Here is a 21,299-nt window from a genome sequence, read left to right as displayed (position 1 = left end):
TATTAAATTTGGAGGGTGCATTTCAATGTAGATATAACCAAAAGTTCTGGTTATTTTGCAAAAATACTTTTGTTTCAAAAATAATTTTTTAACCTAATTTCTCTAAATTGCAGTTAATTTCTGTGAGGGATCAAAATTATGTTTCCGGAAATAGACACACCACACGCATGCAATACATTCGGATATGATAACTTCACCCGCCGTGGTCTAACAGCGTTATGATTAGGCCACATAAGCACCTAGAACATAGGTTTCTTCGGGAACGTTCTACGAGCAGCATAGCCACGTTGTGGCGGCCACGCGCCAAACCTGAAAAAGAGGAAATGCTGTAATATCCCAAAACAACGGGACAGAGATAGCTCTTCTTCGATGGCTTCCAAGGCGATGAGCGTGGCAGCAGAGAAGATAGGGACGGCGGCGCGGCGCCAAGCCGTGTCGCTAACGGACGCCGCCGCCTCCAGAATACGGCAGCTACTACAGCAGCGTCAGAGGGCCTTCTTGAAGCTGGGAGTCAAGACTCGCGGCTGTAACGGCTTATCCTACACCCTCAATTACGCAGGTCTGTCACTCTTTCCTATCTTCAATTCTCACAATATCGTATTTTGGAACAAATTCTCTCAAATAACCTAGCTGAATTGATTATGAATTTTTCGTTTTGGAATCCCTGCGGTATAATCGTAGGAATAAGGTTGATTCTAAATGATTTAGCTTCGGCTCGTTGGATTACCCTTCTTATGTATTCGGTTAATGAATTCACTATTCCATGTACATAATCTTTTTATTTTCGAGGAATCTTGCATCGGTGCTTGTGAATGACCGATTTTTCTCAATTTTTGTGATTTGCTCCTATGACGAAAGTCTTTGATATCGTATCTTATCACAATCTGAAACTAGATGATTAGGTTATTGAAAGCATGGTTCTCTTTTTGCTATTTGAATATTTAGAATTTGGTTTTCATATTTCTTCGGATGTTTATGTCTTTGGTTTTATATGCATACAATAGCGTGAAAATGCTCAATTCATTTTTATTTTTTTTGCTGAAATAAGTACTATGGATGATTGAAACGAGGAAGTAAAATTGGAAGTAACATTTGAGATTGTGAAATGAGTCATAACTTGAAGTTTGCCTATGAGCAAATGGCCCAAGTAATAAGGCCATTAATCCACTGGATGCAGTCTGCCACGTGTATCATTCTGCACCATGGAGCTCTATTAAAACATTTTCTACTCTTCTTTTATTTCACTTCCAATTTCCAAAATATTGTTGACTTGTGTCTTGTGAAACTTGGATTCCATTGTGTTACTCTTACTTAAGTTAGCTATGACCATATATCATTAGTCAAAAGCATGGATTGAGGTATGTCAAATACTAAGGTAAATAGGCACACCTCAAAATTGACCTTTGGTGCTAATCTATTCTCATATAAAAATTTCATGTCCCAAATATGAGTAATATTGATTAGAGTTTGATCCTGTTGGGAATATACTATTTTTGTGTACTGATTATTCCTTTCAATTGCGGTGAGCTGGAGATGGATGCGTGATTGCATTATGATTTATGACTTTTTGATCTTAGATTCCTGTTGCTTTGACAGATGAAAAAGGGAAGTTTGATGAGTTGGTTGAGGATAAGGGTGTTATGATACTGATTGATCCAAAGGCCCTTATGCATGTCATTGGAACTAAAATGGATTTTGTAGATGACAAACTAAGGTAAATGTTTTCTTTAACACCTTTTCTTCATGTTCGACTTTTATTTTTCTTTTCTTTTGCTATTTTTGTTTATTGTATTGTGTTTTGGGAATGGGATGATAAATCTCTCTATAAGCAGTAATCATATATTGGTTTGGATTTGGGATGCAGATATCTTAAGATTATTGTTTAAATCTGCTCCATCTACACCATAATTAGTTGTTAATTGCCTTCCCTCATAAATCTTTATATCTTACTCCTATCCTGTTGGTTGCTTTTTTGGATGGAGAGATTCATCCTCTCAGGAATTATATAGTTTCCATTGGAGTAGTCTGAAATTGGAAAATATTTATATTATTTGAGCGATGTCTGATTTTGAGGTTAACTTAGAATACTAAACACTCAATTATTATAATCATTAGTGAATTTGTCCTTCCTCTTAATATTGCCACTGGTATCAATATGATACTGTAGTTTTTGCTACCTCTCCCACCCTTCCACACTGGTATTACCTCCAATATGTTTATGCTCGGCTTTATTAAATATTTAATAATCCATGCATTTGTTATTCTTGTGAACTGAATCTGTTGTGCCAATATTCTGGCTGTAACACTGAGAATATTTTAATAATCTCATTCAAAGTTGATATTAAGGAGTTCTGTCTATTCTGGCTGTTAAAATTGAACTCATTATGACATAATAGCACACGAACGAAACTAGATCAAAAGTTTGAGCTTGTTATTTGGTTTCTTCTAATTGAATACTTTCAGGTGTATTTGTGTTCTAATTATCTATTTTAGAAGAACATGGAACTACAAACTATGTGTCCAAGTAGGTAAATTTGAAATCTTATTTCTTTGTACTGATACTTGTGGTTTGCATAATAATGTTTCATTGTTTTGCAAATGATGTAATTCAATAATCAAAATAATCATACTTCCAAAGACATATAGTATCATTTTTAGGGGAATTTAGTTTATACAAGATATTCATCTTGGTAATAAGATGCCGTGACACTGATGCTTTGGTAATTAACTATATTTTGTTATTCTTTACGAGACCCACACAATTATTCTAGAAACAGAATATTAAAACTAGTAGAGCGTGTGTGCTATAACAGTTAACAGAATTTAATGCTTTCTAATTTGTTTTTGCTCCTTTTCTTTAGACAACCATGCTGGCCTGCGACTAAATATAACGAATAAGACTGAGGATTTCACCCCTGTTAATTAATTGAGATTACCTCAAGAAATCTGCACCTTAAAGGATTATTAGTTAATCCACTGAATTCTTAATACAAGAAAACAGTTAAGAGCACAATCAACTCATGCAATGTGTAAAATACAGGGCTTATGACGTGTAGAAGTCTGTTCATTTCATGATTGAGATACTTCAAATCAATAATTAGCAAAGTTATTGAATAGAGACACATAAAATTAATCGTGCAGGAACTGTGACTCAAAAACAAATATATTCAAAGCTTGTGACAGATTAAACACATGTTGCATCTTATGAAATCTTCCCATTACAAAACTTTCTCCTCATACAGAACCAGCCCATTAAAGAGTTTAAAACACATGCAAATATGTTCTTACTGCACACATAACATACACATCCAGCATTAGCAAGTTTCAACTAAGTATACATGCGTTCAATTAAAATCTCAATTAACTCATTCAATCTGCTAGGAGCCTACTTTCTTGTACCAACACCTGAAATTCCCATAGCCAGTGGCTATTCTGTCTCCTTCATTTAGCAAGTATTTTGTAATCCTTACTTCTCTATCTCATTTTGTAGCTTTATTCCTCTAAGAGGGACATGCAAGAGAATTTCTTACTCAAGCTTCTTCACTTTGATAAAATTCTCTTCATCAGAATGTTAGCATCTTTGTGGCTTCAATTTAGGAACTGCATATTTGGGCATTGATCTGCTTGTGACAGAAACTATTTACCGCCTCCTTCGCCCCGACTCTGCATTAATTTGTGCTTTTGCATTAGTCAATTATTTTCTTTTCCAAATCCCGAATATCTTGCCAGTATGAGTATATGCATTATTAAAAGAAGCTTTTGATGAAATGTGGTGTGAATTTGTGTTGCATGTTATGCTTAGCTCCGGGGATGATTAGTGATTTTTCTATCTCAAATGCATGTAGACAAAATGTCTGCATCAATGAAGGAAGATATTGATGAAATGGCATGAAAATTACTTTACAGTTATTTTGCTGTGCTCGTTTCTGTTACTTGGTTAGTTGGTTCATCTGTTTACTTTCTTTCTTTCTTTTCCTAATGTGAACTACTTGCTTTGTTTTCAGTGCTCTTATTTTAACTCCTACACTTTTTGCTTCTCCTGTCAGATCGGAATTTATTTTCGTCAATCCAAATTCCAAAGGTCAGTGTGGTTGTGGTGAATCTTTCATGACAACAGGAAGTAGTGGATCTTCTAAGCCATGAAATAGTTAAAATTGCTATCCAAGCCGTGGATCCTCACGTAATGAAGTCGTCCTTTCATGATTTAATTGATAAATAGACATACAAGTACAACTAATGGATTTCTATTATTCTGCCTGCGAGAACAAGGGAAACGAAAACTTTGGTGCTCAGAACAAAAGGATACTGAGGACTGACATGGTCTCGATATACAGAGTTCTCTGAAGCTGATGGTAATAGGCTTATTTCAACAATTTTTATTGTCATTTGTTTTGATGATTCTTATTTCTAATATAAAATTCTTTGTATCATGAGAATTGTAGTTTGTAGGTTTACAATATCATTGAAATAATTTTCGTTAAGTTGAAGAAATTTCTCTTAAAATTCTTTGGTCAACTTGAAGATTACGGTTTCACTAAATTATTACCAATGATCATTTCTGTTTGAGTAACATAGTCTTTAGCATTGTGTTTTTGATATATAGTCTTAGCATTGTTGGGAGGAAATATGTGCGCACGTCTAACCCTAGGACCGAGGGAAGGTAGCTACAAGCATGAAGTTCTTGTGTTTCGCATTTAAAGGAATGATGACCTGCCAATAATGGCACAAGATGCTTTATCCTTTATGTAATGAAGAATATTACTAATGGCTAAAATATTTCCTACATGTTTCTCGGCCAAGATGCTTTTTGATAGTAGTATTGTTTTACAGGGTTGTTGACAAGTATTTGTTTTTACCAAATTTTTGGCCAGAGAAATAAAATATGGCGTGATTAGAGTAAAATGATTTAAAAAATGAATAAAGAAAATAACTTGGATTGAGCTTTGGTCTTTTGCAATTCTAAATATAGTTCATTTCTGATAGTTGAATGTGGTATAGATGACTAGGCGTTAGTCAAATAATTAAATATGTAAATATTTAATTTTATAAAAATAAGAGATGTTTTAATTGTCAATAATAAATATTTTATTTAAAGAATATTAAAATTTAAAAATATTATATAATGAAGAAATTAAAGATGTAGTTTTTAATATCGAGAAAAAATAACGAAAATAAACTATTTGAAGTAAGATATATAATCTATATGTTTATTAGTTTGATATAATTTATGAAAATAAGTTGTATTGTTCTATTTGATATAATGTGGATATTCAAATTTTAAAATTCATTTGGAATTTAAATTGAGATTAATTATATTTAATTATCAATATTTAAAAAATATAATATAAATAAAAACTAAACTGAAATACTTAAAATAAGAAAATAATATACAGCTCTTAAAATTTTCTTATTCAAAATTGAAGATTTAATAATTTTACAATATAACAATGAATTTATAAGAAATAAAATTTTCGGATACAAATTCATGATTATTTTGCAAAACAAATTAACAGTGATTTTTCACTAAGACAAGAGAGTAATCTTGGTGAGTCATTCATGTGATTTGCCTGTGTCGTCATGAAGGTAAAAGAAAGAAAAAAGTTGACTTTTCTAAGGGTGTAAAAATTAGTGTGATAAAAGTATTGATTAAAAAATTAAAAAATATATTTATGGTAAAAATTATAAGAAAACATAAAAAAAGTTATAAATAACAAAAATTGCATGTCTTAATAATTTTTTTTTTTAATTTTTAATAATATTCTAAGAATAATGGTTAATATGTTTCAATAATTTATAACTATTATGCATTGATAACAAATCTTGAAATAATAAATACATATTCACTCTCTTGCTTCCTACGCGTCAAAGTTGAGTGGGGGTAACACTTGCAAAGGACCTTGCACACGATTTTGAAGACACACTCCACTTTGCCTCCCCATAACAAAAATTCCTCTTCGCTGGAGAGAGAGAGAGTCTCTCAAATTTCGGCAAGCTTTGGCTTTTACGAGTGTTCGATTTCCAATTTCTCTTCGCTTAGAAGACGATCCTTTCATTCTCCAAGTTAGTCCCTTCCATACTTCTCTATAACTATGTTTCTCCTATTTGCCGATTCAATTCAATGTTAGTTTCGTTACTCCTTTTTTTGTGACCTTAGATTACTGATTCACTCGTATCACTCACTGTTCATGAACGATCCCCTTGTTTCTGTTTTTTCTTTATTAAATATTGTTATTATTATTTTTTTGTTCAATTAAGTTTAATTTGTGAAATCTTACCATACTGCACAGGTTCCGATAGATTCGATTGGACTCTTTTGAAATTCATGCTGTGGTTCAGTATTTGTTAATTCTGTTAAACTTGTTTTATTATACTGCTACTATGGAGCACCTTCCTGTTGAAGTGATTGGTAACATATTATCTCTTCTCGGTTCTGCCCGAGATGTTGTGGTTGCTTCTGTAACTTGTAAAAAATGGAGGGAAGCATGGCGCAATCACCTCCACAGTCTTTCATTCAACTACTGTGATTGGCCCCTCTTTCATGACTTTACCTCTGCTAGGTTGGAAATACTCATCACTCAGACAATCTTCCAAACCAAGGCACTGCAATCCCTGACCATATTCTTGGATGACGAGCACAAGTTCTCGGCTGCCCCGGTCATTGCTTGGCTTATGTATACTAGGGATTCGTTGCGCCAATTGCTTTACAATGTGAGGACAACCCCTTGTTTCAACATCATTGAGAAATGCAGCAGGCAGAGGTTGGAGGTGTTGGCCTTGGCTCGCAATCCGATCACCGGTGTTGACCCAAGCTACTTGAAGTTTCCTTGCTTGAAGTCGCTTTCGTTGAGTTTTATTAGCATCTCGGCGTTGGATTTGACCCTTCTTCTCTCTGCGTGTCCGAAGCTTGAAACCTTGGCTATGGTTGGTGTGGAGATTGCAATGTCAGATTCGCAGGCTTCCGTGGAGCTTAGCAGCGTTTCTTTGAAGTTTTTTGACCTTGAATTGTTTAGTTCGGATAAGTTTATATTGGAGGCGGATTTACTTGAGAAGCTTCATTTGAAAGATTGTAGCTTTGAGGCTTTTGAGCTGATTGGAAAGGGGACATTGAAGGTTTTGAAAATTGATGATGTGAATATTATCCATCTTGATATTGGGGATAGTACAGAAAACCTTGAGATTATAGATGTCTGTAACTTCACAGTCATGTGGCCAAAATTTTATCATATGATCTCAAAAGCATCAAAGTTATATAAGCTTCGGCTGTGGGGTGTTGTTTTTGATGATGAGGACGAGGTTGTTGATATAGAGACAATTTCTGTTTGCTTTCCTCAGTTGACACATTTGTCCTTAAGTTATGATTTAAGAGATGGAGTTCTTCATTATGGTTTGCAGGGTTTGTCTTGTTTGATGAATGTGGTGGTGCTGGAACTTGGATGGACTGTAATTAGTGATCTCTTCTCAGTATGGGTAGCTGGACTTTTGGAAGGTTGTCCCAATTTGAAAAAATTGGTCATTTATGGTTTTGTTTCAGAGGTCAAAACACATGAAGAGTGTCAAATTCTTGCCAGATTCTCAGAATTCATTCTTCAACTTGGAAGAAAATATGGGCATGTAAAGTTTGAGTTTGAATATGAGTAGTGGGTTCTGTCGTGCTCATCTAATCCTTGCCAAAGTGAAAGAAGATACTTGCATGCCCCATGAGTTTCTTTTGTCCATTTCTTCTGTCGTGAATCACAAGAATTCTTCAAATGTAAAGTTATAGATTCTTTGTGTATAAGAGTGAATTTCAGTTTCTATCACAATCCCTTTCTTCTATAATTTGTTACTTTTTTTCTTTTCCGTGGAAGGAGAACCTAAGATGTGGTTACTTTTACGCCCTTGAAAATTACAGCATTGCAAATGTTTACTGTTCCTTGTGAATCATTCTAAGATAATCTGAATCGTACCCCACGATCTTCTTTCCTAAACACGGCAGTTGGCTTTTATTCATGGCAGTAATTAGCAATGCATCTAAAGCTTCAATTAAGCACATGATTTTTTTTCTTCCTTAAATTCATGAATCAAGTGTTTGTGTAATCTGAATACACCCTGCTCAAGTAACTGGTCTGGACCTTCTTGATAGGAGGACATAGATGATTAACCTGTTCATATTAAAGAAATCAACACTCATTAAAAACATGGCACAACAAATCTTGTTGGAACATTTCAAATTTTGCTGTTTCACGCCAGTCAATTGTTTGGATCGTGGAATATCATTAAAAAATAGAAATCTGTGTTATCAAAAAATTTTCTGTGATTCTTTTTAGTATGGAATGAGTTAATTATCCACTTTGGTATCTTATTGAACAAAAATGATGATATTGTTTCTCCATTGATCAAGAATTTTGATTTTTGGAAAGTATCTTGGTCATCCAATCCAATAATAAGGGTTTCCAGTTTTTCAAAACTATTGCTGTGTGTAGTGTTGGGTCAACTATGCTTGTTTATGTCCACAAGCACCATGCCTTAAAATAGCGAACCTTCTTCACCTCTTCAATCTCCACTCCGGTTCCTTTCATTGAATGCATTTGGATCTCAATCCACGAATATGTAACCATACAAATAAATTTATGTGAGTACATTGTTTCCAGTTTCAGGTTTTCAACTTTTACAATGGATGAAAGAAAAAAAAAAGGCTGGCGATTAACAAAAATTAACGTATTGTTTCATAAATAATTAGATTGATTCTGGTAATTAATTACTTATATCTGGCAATAGTGCCGACCAACGATCAAATCAGTAACTAAACAAGGGTGTGGTAACTGGTAAGCGTAAACAAGATGAAATGTCATCAACAATACAATAACTATGTTGTACATTTGAGTAACTAGTTATCATATGATAAAGAAGTTTCCAAATTGGATGATCTAATCCTTCGTTGATCTTGAACTTGAGGACTCTTGCAGCTTGGCTTTATAATTAAATTTCATAACTCCGACCTTTTGTTTCTCTGTTTCTTCAACCGGCTTTGACTTGAGTAGTTCTTTAGTTTTCTTCTCCCCTCTTGATTTGTGTCATGACTATTTCTTCGTTTAGCCACACAAGTAGTAGATGCATCACAACAAACTCTTGTTGTGCGTACTAAAATCCAAGTATTTCACTGCTACCATTACCGTGCAGTTTCTTCACAAAGGACAACTCATGTTCCTTCTCAAAGCTCTCAGTTTCTCTTTTGCTTTCTGAGCTTTGGTTTTAACACTAACGTTCACTTCCTCAAAACACTGCACAAGGTGATCACAAGATACTAATTCAGATGTAGTTTTAAGTTATTTGTTGCTAAGAAAGGGAAAGTAGGGGTGGTGTCATGAAAATATCATAAGACAAATTTCCTTAGAGCAAGTGTGAGTTTTGTTGTGTCTTAAATTGAGTGTAGCCAAAGCTGCATAGATATTGAACAGTTCTCATACTGGGTTTTAATTATTGTAATGGAACATGAAAGGACAATGCTACACCAAATCTTGTGTACCCTTGATATGAACTTCAAACAAGAATTTAATTAGATCATTATTGGGTAGTGGTTACCTGTTGTTTTCTTCCCCTCTCGAGCTCGGCCTGAAGAATAAAAGCAAGATCCTAGTCAGTATGATTGAATTACTAACACTAATACATATAACAGCAACAGAGGGAAACTTTCAACATCCTGCAGAAGTTCATGTTATTTGGCAGTACCAGCGCCTGTTTCAGTTGGGAGTTCTCTTCTCTTAACTGGTTTAGTTCTGCTTCTAATTCCACTGTGTATGCCTGCCAAGCCCAAAAAAAAAAAAAAACGAATAAGGTTCCGCAAAGAAAGCTTAATAGCAATCCTTCCTCAAATATCTACGAAAATATTCCATAAAAAAAAATCTATTAATTAATTTGTGGTACTTCAAAATTTTAAATTTTGGTTTGGTGTAATTCCAGTGCTCCTTTTGTCTAGATTCACATCTCAAAGAACATGATAAAGTCCTTGAAATTGAGTCCCTACTAACCTAAACTAGTGTATGTTTTATCTACTTCCGGGTAACATTTCTCCCAATTAATAATTGCTTAACCCTGATCATCTGCTTCAGCAATACACACACACACACTATATACCATACCACATCAACTCTACGCAATGCAAGAAGTGAATAACACTTTGAGTCTCATAAGCTATAGCAGCTACGCGGTCCATTTTGATGTATATTTTATTTACATCTTTAAATCTAAGCTAAGTAAAAAATTAATTAATTGGTATTTTATTAGTAGCTGATAGCCTGCTGGTGCTTTGAAACCTGTCAACCCCCTATAATTTCTGGAAAAGAAAAGCCAATCCTAGTTAACATAATTTCAAGGGGAAAAAACTATATTAATGAAAACTATCGATCCTAATGCATCAATAGCAAACATGTACTTCAAAGCGGAAAGGTCTAAGGACAGATTCTTCTTAAACTAATGTTGTGTTTAGTACACACATACTATCAATTATCCTTAGTTAAGTCAAATTGAGTTCATTGGCTTTATACAACATTTCTAGGCAAGAAGCCAGCATGAATATTTCATGATATAAATCAAGATGATTATCAACAGGATATATATGTAGGCATTGCATTGGTCGATAATTAAAATGAGGCATGCATGCAAATGCACCTGTTTTCTGGCTCTAGATCTGGCAGCTGACTCTCTATTCTTGATCATCCTCCTCTGCCTTCTCTCCACCACCTTTTCCACAGGACCATCCACCACCCTCTTTCTCCCTCTCAAACCCCCCATGTCAAGCCCAAACTGCCCTCCATCATTCCCTATCCCATCAGACGAATTAGCCGGACTCACAGGCCCACCCATTCCCATTGTGGGCCCCACCCCATACCCACCACCACCACCTCCAAAACAATGATACCCACCACCATTATGATCCCTCTTACCATACCCACCAGAAGCCTCCCCAACAACTTGTTGATAACCCGGTGCAACCACGTTACTCACTGCACCAACATGCCTACCAACAAAAGAAGGAGCCATTGCAACGTTGTTGTTATTATTCGCGTAATGCGGCTGATGAGAGTGAGACACCGGTAGTGGCGGTGCACACGTTGTTTCCCGAACTACACCGGCCTTAACCAAAAAATCCTCCAAAGTCATCTCACCAAAAGTGGGTTGGCGAGGGGCAGACTCGGTATTATCATTAAGAACATTGCTAATGTTGTTGTTCTTGTTTTGTTCTTTTTGAATCTGGGACCAAACCTCGTCAACGGTTTTCCTACAAAGAGGAGCAGGGAGGGACAGTGAGGGTTGGCGAGGGAGGCTTGGCTGTTTCCTTAATATTGTTAGGGTCGACGACAGAGGGACGTTGTTGTTGGTGATGGCTTGGCTGTTCTCTTCAGCGTTCCAGATGCTGCTGAGGAACTCGTCCATGTTCATGGAGCCGAAGTTCTTGCCGCTCTCGCATAGACTGTGCTGGAACTCGTCCAGTGTGAGAGAGTATATCGATGATGTTTGTCTTCCCAGATATGAAGAAGATGAGAATAATGGAGAATGGTGGTTCTTCTTCGCTTCTTGCTGGAGCCATGATTCCACCTCACCTTGGGACTTCATCTCGCCCTCCTCAATCACCATCTTTTTCTTCTTCCTAGAAGAGGTGATAAGAAAGAAATACAGTACTAATATAAGAGAGATATAAAAATAAATAATGCTTTAATAATAAGCTAAGGAAGAATGATATTTGCACTTGTCTTTTCTTTCAGACTCCTAATTAATGCTTCCTCCCACTTATGTACTAGACATAATCAATAAAATATTTTATTCCTTATAATAAGATTTTATTTTATTATCTTGTACCTTAATTATTTTTTACTCAAAAACCTTGTCCTTTTCTCTCTCCTAAGGAGATAGGAGAAGATGAGTAAATTCCAAATAAAATCAACGATAAATTTATAAAAATATTATAATTATAGATAAATTTAATGCTAACAACTAAATTAATTAACTTTCTTAATAAGTTTAAATTAGTTAATTATATCTTAAGGACAAAGGAAGTACTTTTTTTTTATCTATCTTATTGTCATTGCAGTACATCATAACACCCACTAACTAAAACCATTAGGATCGGCCTCCTGATGATAAGTTGAAATAGTATGTAAGATTTTAGATTTGATTCGACCTCCTAATGATAAGTTGAAATATTATGTAAGGTTTTAGATTCAATCTTCATTGAGACTATTATACACCAAAATAAATAACACCTATTAACTAATAAGTATTTTTCTCTTTATCTAACTTTTTTTTTTCCCTCTTTAGATATCACTAATCATTTTTGGGTGGTCAAATATTAATTTTCCTTAAGTTAAACTGCGTCAACCTTGGGGACAATTGTATTTGAACATTCCATGATTCCATCAATATTTGTTTACTTACATTTTATTCTATCACATTATATCACTCATCATACGTATATTTTTCTCTCTTTTCTTATTCTTTCCTAGGTGTAAAATAGATATTTAGGTTCCAAATATATTTATCCTATTTTGTTTTCTCTTTTCTCTCTCTATATGTAAAATAAGATTTTGAGTGTTCAAAATCCAAATATACTAATTATCCTTGTAAGTACTTCTAAAATTTAAATAGCTCTAATTATTTTTGTTCCTGCATGAATCAAGCCAAAGACCTCCTGTACACACACTCTGACCTCCTTGTGAAATATCTTAGTTTGTACAGACTCTCAAGAGTTGTGAACCTAGCACGTTTCCACCGGGCCAAACTCCAGCGGATCTATAACTTATATTTTCAATACAGCAGTTGGTGAGTAAGTTATTTCACGTGGGGGTTGGTGGACCTCCGTTCCGAATCAGTTCAATTTTCTCGCCTTTTGGTGGAACTAGATGCTTTTCATAGTCTACTACATTATTTAATATTATCCAAATGTTTAATTATTCTTATTCCACTGAATTTCACGTAAAAAATCCAGCATTTTATATATCAGCACCAACACTGAAGAAAGTTGAAAACTGCACCATCGTCGGTCTGTAAAAACGAAGCAATTATTGGTTTGGTTTTATTCGCAACACATACCGGAAGGTGCAGTAGGCATGGAAACTTCACGCTGCAGAGCTATATATATATAAAATAAAATAAAATAAAATACTACAACTAATATTGCGCCAAAATAAAGAGGTAGGTTTAGGTTTAACTTTACTTTTCGGTTTGGTTCGGAGAAGCATTTTTTCTTTCTTTCAAAGATCAATGATTAAATTGGTCTTTTTAAATAGTTATTTTCCACTTCTAATTAAGTTTCCTATAGCTTTGTTCGAGCATAATTAACTTGAGCCGATTGCGATTTTTTTTTCTTTCTTTACTCGAGTGCCTTGAAAATAAATAGTATAAAATTTTGGGATGAAACGTCTAAAAATCTAATCCGTTGAAGAACAAGTAGACATTTAACTAGGAATACTCGGTGGGTCGAAAGTTTAATGTTTGGAATCTTTCCTCCTTGGGTGGAAATGACTTAGTGGTCCAAATTCATACACACAACATGATAAACTAAGGACTGAAAAAAGGATAGAAAAAAAAAACATAAACTATAACAAGCTAGCATGAATCAAGATATATAAGAAAAAAGTTTGATGTGATGGAAAGAAAAAAAAGAATAGTGTTGTAAAAATGTTATATAAATTGTTACAACCAAAACGGAAATGAACAATATACGATCGACAAGTATGGCTGATTACACAACAAAGTGTAGGAAAATAAATACCTGGAAATTGAAATTCGAAAGCGAAGCTGGTAAATGAAGTTCCTTTTGTAACAGTGACAAGTGCTTATTATTCTTATGATACTGAGGTGAGGATGAGATGGATGTGTCTGTTGAATTTGAGCAGCCACCGCGCGAGTTCAAATTTGTTTAGAACATGCAAACGCAAATTAATAAAGAGGTACAGTACATATAAGGCACACTGCCCTGCAACTAAGGACCATCTTCGTCTATATGATTCATTCCGGCTAAGGTTACCCCACAAAACAAGGGATTAAATAATTAATTAAAAAGTAAAATTGTCAAATTAATGCCGCAATAGACAGAAATTTTTTCCCGATTTGATCACAAAGTCGCCACGTATAGGACAGGTGTCGCATGTGTAGCCTTGTTTTAGTGCAGCGTATCTCTTGAGCTCCACACGTATTCATTCTTCTGTTTTTAAATCTTACAATATCATTATTTACGCACCATTTATTACACTATTTTCACGTAAGAAATTATTCTTACACCTCATTATGTTTTCGCTTAAAAATGTTTTTAAGTCCCGTAATATACTTTTTTAATTTATTGTGTATAACAATTTTTTTATTTTATTAATTTTTTTAAAAAATTACTTTTGATATATGTTATTATTCGGAGTTTATTAAGTGACATTTTGTTAACTTATCATATTATTATTTAACGGATAATGTAATATTTTGTTAACTTGTTTGATAGACAAATAGTACCATAAATACTAAAAATAAAATTTTAAAAATATTTGTTAGTAAAATAAAAAAATATTTTTTAAGTAGTAATATATATAGGAAAAATATTATCGGTATGAAAAAACATAATTAAGGTTTATGTTTTACTATATTTTATGCTAGACTCACTATGTTTTCGTTTTATTTTAATATTAAAAAAATACAGATACGATATTAAAAAGAATACGATAGGTATATGGATATCTGAGACATGGTCCATTCCCACAATCAATTATTTTGGTAAAGTTATTAAAAATCATCTTTCTTAAGAACAATTTTATTCAACTTAGAATTGAAATATTTATGAATCATCGAAACAAATCGCACTAGTGTGCAATGTGATTCTTCTTCCCGCAAATCAAAATTTTGATGCGATTACGTGGACTAATAGTAACAATCAATGTCCTAGATAGATAACTGATGCCATAGAGAAATTAACTTAATTCCCACTTAAAAGTGACATAATGATAGTATCACTCATACCATCAACATGAGGGAACAAGTGGTCAGCACCTTGAAGCTCATGATACTGAATCCACGGAAGCTTTTGTGCAATGTATCGTTGCACTTTAGCAGGCACTATCAAATCTTCATCTCCTTGCCAAATATGGACCGAACCTTAATTACTTGGAAATGGATTTTCAAGATCCAATGGACTAGATTCCCAGCTATATCAAATGCAAGAATTTAGTCTCGGTGGACAGTTTCATGTTCTCCTTGCTGTCTTACCTGAGCCTGTGGAATCATAGGACAATATATCAGCCACATCTCAATTACCAATAGGAGAAACTAACCAAACATGATCCAGTAAAAAAACTATGTGCATGGTATCAATAATAATAATCATTAATGTGCATAAAAAATTATTTCACGCCCCTAATGTTAAAAGAATTTCTACATATCAATTTATTGCTATGTACCAAAAAAAGAATCATCAATTTATTACTAGTGATCCATCATAAGTTGGGAAACAACTCTTCTTTATATAAAGGATTCATAAAATCAAGAAACATCAAGCAGCAGTCTACCCAAGGGAATAAAAATAAGGTAATTAACTAACATACATGATAACGGTGAAGATAGATTTAACACCTATGCCAAGCACACAAGTCATAGAGGCAGTTATCTAAAACTTTAAATTAAGATGCACTAGAAATTTGAAAGAGAGATAGAGAGAATGAAGGACTCACAAGTGCAATGCACTAATGCACCAAAGGCCTATAGCCTAAACAAATGTTTTAAACATTTACTACAAAAATTTTGTTTGCTTTGCAATCGATTGTTCTGCTTCTAAAGACAAATCTTGTAAACAGATTTCATACACTAAGTGACACTCCATACATATTCCATGGTGCTTCTGCACGGATGCTATGTGTTTCTGGTATGGCATCTACTCCTAAATTGATACTAATAAAATGCACGAGTGTTAATAGTTTAAATACTCTAGTCTAGTATTGCAAATGATATAATCTTAGTTGATGGTAAAAAATGAGTAAATACTAAATTTGAGTAGTGTGTATGATACTAGACCCTGCTCAGTTGCTCTAAATGATAATTATGGTTAGAGTGAAAATTTTGCTTTTGTTGAGCCCAACGGTAACCATTAATCCATGTAATTGATCCCACCTATTGGAATAAGGTTTGGATGTAATCAATGTATTTTGTGTACAAGATGTCTTTTAATACTTTTATTAATAGCCATTGGTAACTAGAGAGTACAGACAAACTGTAATAGTTGTCAATTTACAAATTTATGACTGGTATTGGTTTGAGCAGTTCTATAGAGAAAAAAAGATTACAAAGAACTACAAACTCAAACGTGACAAGTAGATATAATTGTTCACAACTGACTTCGACAGATGCAGTCCTTCACATGCAGTATTAAACAGTTAAATTAAAATGAATATGACAGCATTTAGAGGAAAGTTTGTAACTATGAATTAAAAAATGATCAGCTACAGCTCTCAGCCTTCATTCATTAATGGTGAAGCTTATATACATCTGCTACGTGAATTCTGTTACAACTGAAAAGCTAACTAATTCAACCAACTAACTAACTATTTCTGTTAAAGCTGTTTATACTGCTAAGAAGTTAAGACACATTTACAACCGTATTAAACAGTTCTGACTTTAGGCACAACAGTCACCAACAAATATCAAAATCAATTGGTATGAATATAACCAACAACAAATATAAATTATGAAGTTACTTGACTTCCACTCTATAATCCAGATACATACCACATGATTCTTTCGATCAGACCTCTTAGGCAAAAGTTCTTTGTCCTGAAGGGATAGAAGATCTATACTGTCAGCAATTAAACTAGAAGCTGGGAACCATCTTTGAGTGTTCCAACAGTAAGTTAGCCATGGTATGTAGTGAGCAACACAAACTGTCCACTGGTCTTGAAGTTTTTGTTGGTAGAAAACTTCAGTAGTTAAGTTTGCAGGAAGACCAGCCCACCAGTAGTTGAGAACTGGGGCTATGAGCACTGCACTTGCCAGTCTGTCGGCATTGAAATTTTTTTATCAATGTAATAAAGAGATAAAGATAAGGATTGACAATTCCATCTAACTGATGCAAAAATGATGCCCAGGAAATTAGGGAGGAGGGGACCAAACTATAATTATCATAGTTTCACATGGTACAGACTACAGTTGAACTGGCCTAAAGTGAGAAATTTCCTATTTTTATAGTGTCATCTTAGTAATTTTATGTTTGGGTCTTTTAGTTTTTTATAGGCTCAGTTTGTGAGTTATGCTAATGGTGGGCTATTATATTTGTGTTAGTGGCTGGTTATAAAATTGAGGCGTGAGCTACTTTCAAAGTCTTACTATTACTGACAGGTAATCCCATGCTCATCAAGGTTTAAGATAATTGCTAGATAATTAAGTTTTTTAAGCTGACAGAAGTTTGATTTCCTAGCCGTGCATATGTAGAAGACTCCATTGGAAGAGACAAAATTCACTTTTATGATCTCTATCCCTCAAAAGTTAGTCTTATAATTTTGGACCGTAAGAATATCTTACTTTCATTAAAAAAAAATTTCATGGTCAGTGGCAAACCTACATACTCCTGACTTTGATATAAACTTAAGTAAATGTTTTGAGTTTTGTATTTTGTACCCTGTATTTCTATATATTTGAACCCATTGACCCAAGTTTTCATTCTTCTTGTATGTTTATTATTTTTTTATTCAAGTATTTTGATTTGAAAGTTAAACTTTGTATTTTCTCCATATGTATAATATATTAGTTTTTTTATGATTTTAACATTTATATCCTTATCTTTGTATGTATGATAATAATTATTATTAATTTCTATTTTCTTAAAATAAATTGTTTCCCTAATTTAGAGTCTTGGATCCGTCACAATCCATCATTGGTTGGTGGAGTAATCAGTTAGCTAGGGAGTTAGTAGTTAGTTGGGAGCTTGAATAATTAGAGAAATAAGACATGTTCGGGTGAGAGGGAGAGGTATCTTGTCATTTGAGGAAGGATTAGGGGAGTTTTTTTTTATTACAATTATTAATTTAAAATTTTCTCTTGTTTAGTTGAAGAGTTAGTTAATAAGCTGGGAGCTAGAATAATTAGAAAAACAAGGCGTTAAGAGTGAGAGTTATCTTGTTATTTGAGGAAGGATTAGGGGAGTTTTTTTATTATTAATTTAAAATTTTTCTCTTATTTAGTTGAAAAGAAAATAAAGAGAAAAGTTGTTCTTTAGAAACAAATTTTCAAAATCTTCTCTCCAAGTTTTCTCTTTAATTTCAAATATCAAAATTTTCTCCTCTCATTCGTACAAAGGGTAAGAGAGTGGACAGAGTCTCGGTCTCTCGAATATCCAGGAAGATAATTTTTTTATACTCAAAAACAGTTCTATTAAGTGCTATATATGTTATATATCTAGCTTTGAATACAATATGAAGAGTTCATTTCCGAGAAATTCTATCCATCAAGATGTATGGTCCTTGAGAACCCTACATTTTAAGCCTAGGTTTCATATGATTCTTCTATTCTTTGCTAATTGAGCTCCCAATTAGATTTGTTATCTTAGACAAGCACAATTTCCCTACCCAATTTCACAACCCTAGGATATTTACACTTGCACTAGCCTAATGGCCAAGGAAACCTAAAGTTAATATTCATTCAAAATTTCTGTTTGGAGACAGCCTAGATCAAAATTCTGCATAATAAGTGCAGAGGAACAAAGATCTTGTATCACTCATAAGTCACACCACTAAAATACAAATTCAAGCAAGAGGATGCAAACATTTACATGCCAAAAAAAGAAGAAAAACCAAAGAATGCTCTTTTTTTAGCCAACAGAATTACATTTAACCTGAATACATCATACCTGTGAGGGATGTACATAAGGCACCTCCAAACAACCTGGCCACCCAAAGAAAAACCTATTACGTAGAATTTGGCCCTAATCCCAATTTATCAGCAAGTTCTTCTATATCTAATGCCAGGCTCTTCAGTGTTTGAATTGGATCAGGATCACTTTCCCCATACCCGGGTCTATCAAAAGATACAATGTAGACCCCTAATTTCTCAGCAACATCCTGCAAAATAGCATTACAAATTAAGATAACACAAAGTTCAAAGATATAGAACAATTACAGGTGATAGTGTTTTGGAAACATAGGCATCATGCCTGCAAGCATCAAAACCATGGACAAAGATGATTTTATGCTTGGCTACATCTTTTGGGACACCATGCTCTTTGTATGCTAAATTCCTTCCATCTCTTAGTTTGATTCTGGGTGCTGTTATAGTGGACCCATTAGGAGATCCACATATCTTTGAAGCAGGAGGTTGAATAGCTTGATAACCCCATGCTACAAACCCAATGAACAACACTGCCAGCACTGTTCCAAAAATTCCTAAGAGAATGCAAAGTTAAATTTAAAAAAATAAAAACAAATTATTTCAATAAGAATAAGAATATCAATTATTCAATTTAGTACTGTCTTGGGTAACAAACTAAACTAGTGTGAACAAAATGAAAGGTGAGGAAGTCCCATCAAGACAAGTGAATATCATTGATAAATCAGAAACAAAAGGGTTGTGGCAGAGGAATATGCCAAACGCAGTGCACATGCACATTTCATTCAAGAAACAGAAAAAGTGGGACCCGAAGGGAGATGAATTGAAGTGCTTTTATTTTGGTTCCTGGTATGAGCACGGGCTGATGCTGCAGAATTTTTTTCTTCTGTTCACTCCACTCTCCATTTCTCCCTCTTTCTTAGACAATGACAAACACGACACAATGTTTCAACTTCAGACACGGACAAGGACACACTATTGTCACACTTGTGTAGTAGTAGTATAACTGAACGGAACGATTCTCCTATCTCTAGTTTGTCGAATGAAGAAAAAGGGCAAAAAGTTTGTTACAGCTCTACTTACAAATATATACACATGTCTATATATCATCATGAAAAAAATCTGGGATTTTATTCCTGCACTTTAGAAGATACCATACCATAACAATTACAGTATTAAATTTATTTTGGCAGTACAATAACAATTATTAATTTAAAAAAATTAACAATTGAAATTGTAATTAATTACTGTAAGTGTATTTTCTTTTTTGGTTATTTTGAGTTTTGATAAGGAAAAGACACACTTCTTATTTCTTGAAAAGTCAGGAAAGATTACTAACTTCAATAAGAATTTATATTGAAATTTACAAGTGATTTAAGCTGGGTTGAATTTAATTTATGATCCAATCCAATGAAATAAGTACAATTGTGTTCAATTAGATTAGATTCACTCTTTTTTGCTAAGTAATGCAACCCAACCTTAATTAAGTTGAGTTGAGTAACCGAGTTGAATAAATAAGAAAAATAATATTTTTTAGCTAGAAGAATGTTGTTTTGTAGTGCTTTAGGATGGCACTCCATTGGGGTGTCTTGGACTTGGTTTTGTCATATAAAAGTTAAGTGTTATTAATATTTTTTTTTCTTAAAAAATAATATATTTTAGAATTTTGAGAAAAATAAGAAAAAAAATAGTTTCTTTAATAAGAGTAACACATGATTTACAAACGTGATTGATATTACCTTGCCCTTAAATAAAAATATAATGTCGTAAGGTTGGTTATTATTTTTTTTAACTAAAAAATTGCCAATCCATTCTCACTATCGTAAAATGAACTTGCGATTAACTAGATTGGCTCACAAGAAACTAATGAGAAAATGATTTAATAATAAGAAATTTCATATGATTTATGTTCTTCTTGAGATTTTTTATTACAAATTAGATTATTTTACTTAATTATTTGGGTTTATTAACGCGGGAAACATGAGTAAGATAAAAAAAAAATATCATCAAATATTAATTTTTTAATTTTTTGTCATAAAAAGGAATCAAATATATGATTTTTTTTTCTTAATCATTTAATCAACTTTATATCTCCCCAGAACAAGAGAATATAACACCATTCAAGTAAATTAACATGAGTAATTTCTGATTTGCAAGGATCCAAAAGAAGCCTAGAAAGACAAGAAAAAATCCAAAAATGTGCAAAGAAAGATAGATTGGTCGGCACCCAACACAATATAACTAGTGTCCATCGTAGGCTAATTGGAATTTGGAACCCAACTCGTCAGGGCATACGTATCTCTCTAATTTTTTAATGTTCTTGCTGGTCCAATGTGTTTTTGCGGCCTAGAATGCTTAAACTTGTTATTTATTTGGAGAAATTATATCATTAGGACATTGTTTGACTTCTCTAAGGATCGAAACTGAGGAAGAACTTGGAAATCATTTTCCGCCGTTGAGGATTGAAGGAAGTGACA

The 21,299-nt window shown here is 33.6% G+C and overlaps 3 protein-coding genes and 1 pseudogene across 4 annotated transcripts; 2 read left to right on the top strand and 2 right to left on the bottom strand.

Annotated features, from left to right (window-relative positions):
- Positions 1-213: 213 nt before the first annotated feature.
- On the top strand, positions 214-4,799 carry LOC114398402 (iron-sulfur assembly protein IscA-like 1, mitochondrial). 2 transcript variants are annotated; one of them, XR_003663593.1, is made up of 4 exons: positions 214-559; positions 1,597-1,714; positions 2,464-3,936; positions 4,047-4,167. XR_003663593.1 is itself a non-coding variant. In XM_028360589.1 (3 exons), the coding sequence occupies exons 1-3, from the start codon at positions 370-372 to the stop codon at positions 4,141-4,143; spliced, it is 405 nt and encodes a 134-aa protein (XP_028216390.1). In that variant the 5' UTR covers positions 226-369; the 3' UTR covers positions 4,144-4,799. The 2 variants fall into 2 exon arrangements, 1 of the variants encoding a protein (XP_028216390.1); XM_028360589.1 differs by lacking the exon at positions 2,464-3,936 and having other exon boundaries at positions 226-559; positions 4,047-4,799.
- Positions 4,800-5,852: 1,053 nt separating this feature from the next.
- Positions 5,853-7,967, top strand: LOC114398280 (F-box/LRR-repeat protein At1g67190-like). The gene is made up of 2 exons (XM_028360465.1): positions 5,853-6,060; positions 6,288-7,967. The coding sequence occupies exon 2, from the start codon at positions 6,379-6,381 to the stop codon at positions 7,636-7,638; it is 1,260 nt and encodes a 419-aa protein (XP_028216266.1). The 5' UTR covers positions 5,853-6,060; positions 6,288-6,378; the 3' UTR covers positions 7,639-7,967.
- Positions 7,968-8,703: 736 nt separating this feature from the next.
- LOC114399532 (protein ABSCISIC ACID-INSENSITIVE 5-like) lies at positions 8,704-14,001 on the bottom strand. Its single transcript, XM_028361730.1, has 5 exons — positions 13,748-14,001; positions 10,648-11,626; positions 9,709-9,780; positions 9,562-9,591; positions 8,704-9,260 (listed from the first exon to the last, which is right to left on the bottom strand). The coding sequence occupies exons 2-5, from the start codon at positions 11,611-11,613 to the stop codon at positions 9,165-9,167; spliced, it is 1,164 nt and encodes a 387-aa protein (XP_028217531.1). The 5' UTR covers positions 11,614-11,626; positions 13,748-14,001; the 3' UTR covers positions 8,704-9,164.
- A 704-nt stretch (positions 14,002-14,705) lies between these two features.
- Positions 14,706-19,864, bottom strand: LOC114399666 (annotated as a pseudogene).
- Positions 19,865-21,299: the final 1,435 nt, after the last annotated feature.

This window comes from Glycine soja, chromosome 19, assembly GCF_004193775.1.
Source record: "Glycine soja cultivar W05 chromosome 19, ASM419377v2, whole genome shotgun sequence".
Classification (NCBI taxonomy): domain Eukaryota; kingdom Viridiplantae; phylum Streptophyta; class Magnoliopsida; order Fabales; family Fabaceae; genus Glycine; species Glycine soja.
Note: the sequence above shows the minus strand (reverse complement) of the source record. Positions and strands in the feature narration are given on the sequence as shown.

Coding starts and splice junctions, on each gene's coding strand:
- LOC114398402 (XM_028360589.1), top strand. CDS start 370: ATGGCTTCCAAGGCGATGAGCGTGGCAGCAGAGAAGATAGGGACGGCG. Junction 560..1,596: donor CTACACCCTCAATTACGCAG/GTCTGTCACTCT, acceptor TTGCTTTGACAG/ATGAAAAAGGGAAGTTTGAT. Junction 1,715..4,046: donor TTTGTAGATGACAAACTAAG/GTAAATGTTTTC, acceptor TTCTCCTGTCAG/ATCGGAATTTATTTTCGTCA.
- LOC114398280 (XM_028360465.1), top strand. CDS start 6,379: ATGGAGCACCTTCCTGTTGAAGTGATTGGTAACATATTATCTCTTCTC.
- LOC114399532 (XM_028361730.1), bottom strand. CDS start 11,613: ATGGTGATTGAGGAGGGCGAGATGAAGTCCCAAGGTGAGGTGGAATCA. Junction 9,592..9,708: donor CCCAACTGAAACAGGCGCTG/GTACTGCCAAAT, acceptor TTTATTCTTCAG/GCCGAGCTCGAGAGGGGAAG. Junction 9,261..9,561: donor AGAGGGGAAGAAAACAACAG/GTAACCACTACC, acceptor CACCTTGTGCAG/TGTTTTGAGGAAGTGAACGT.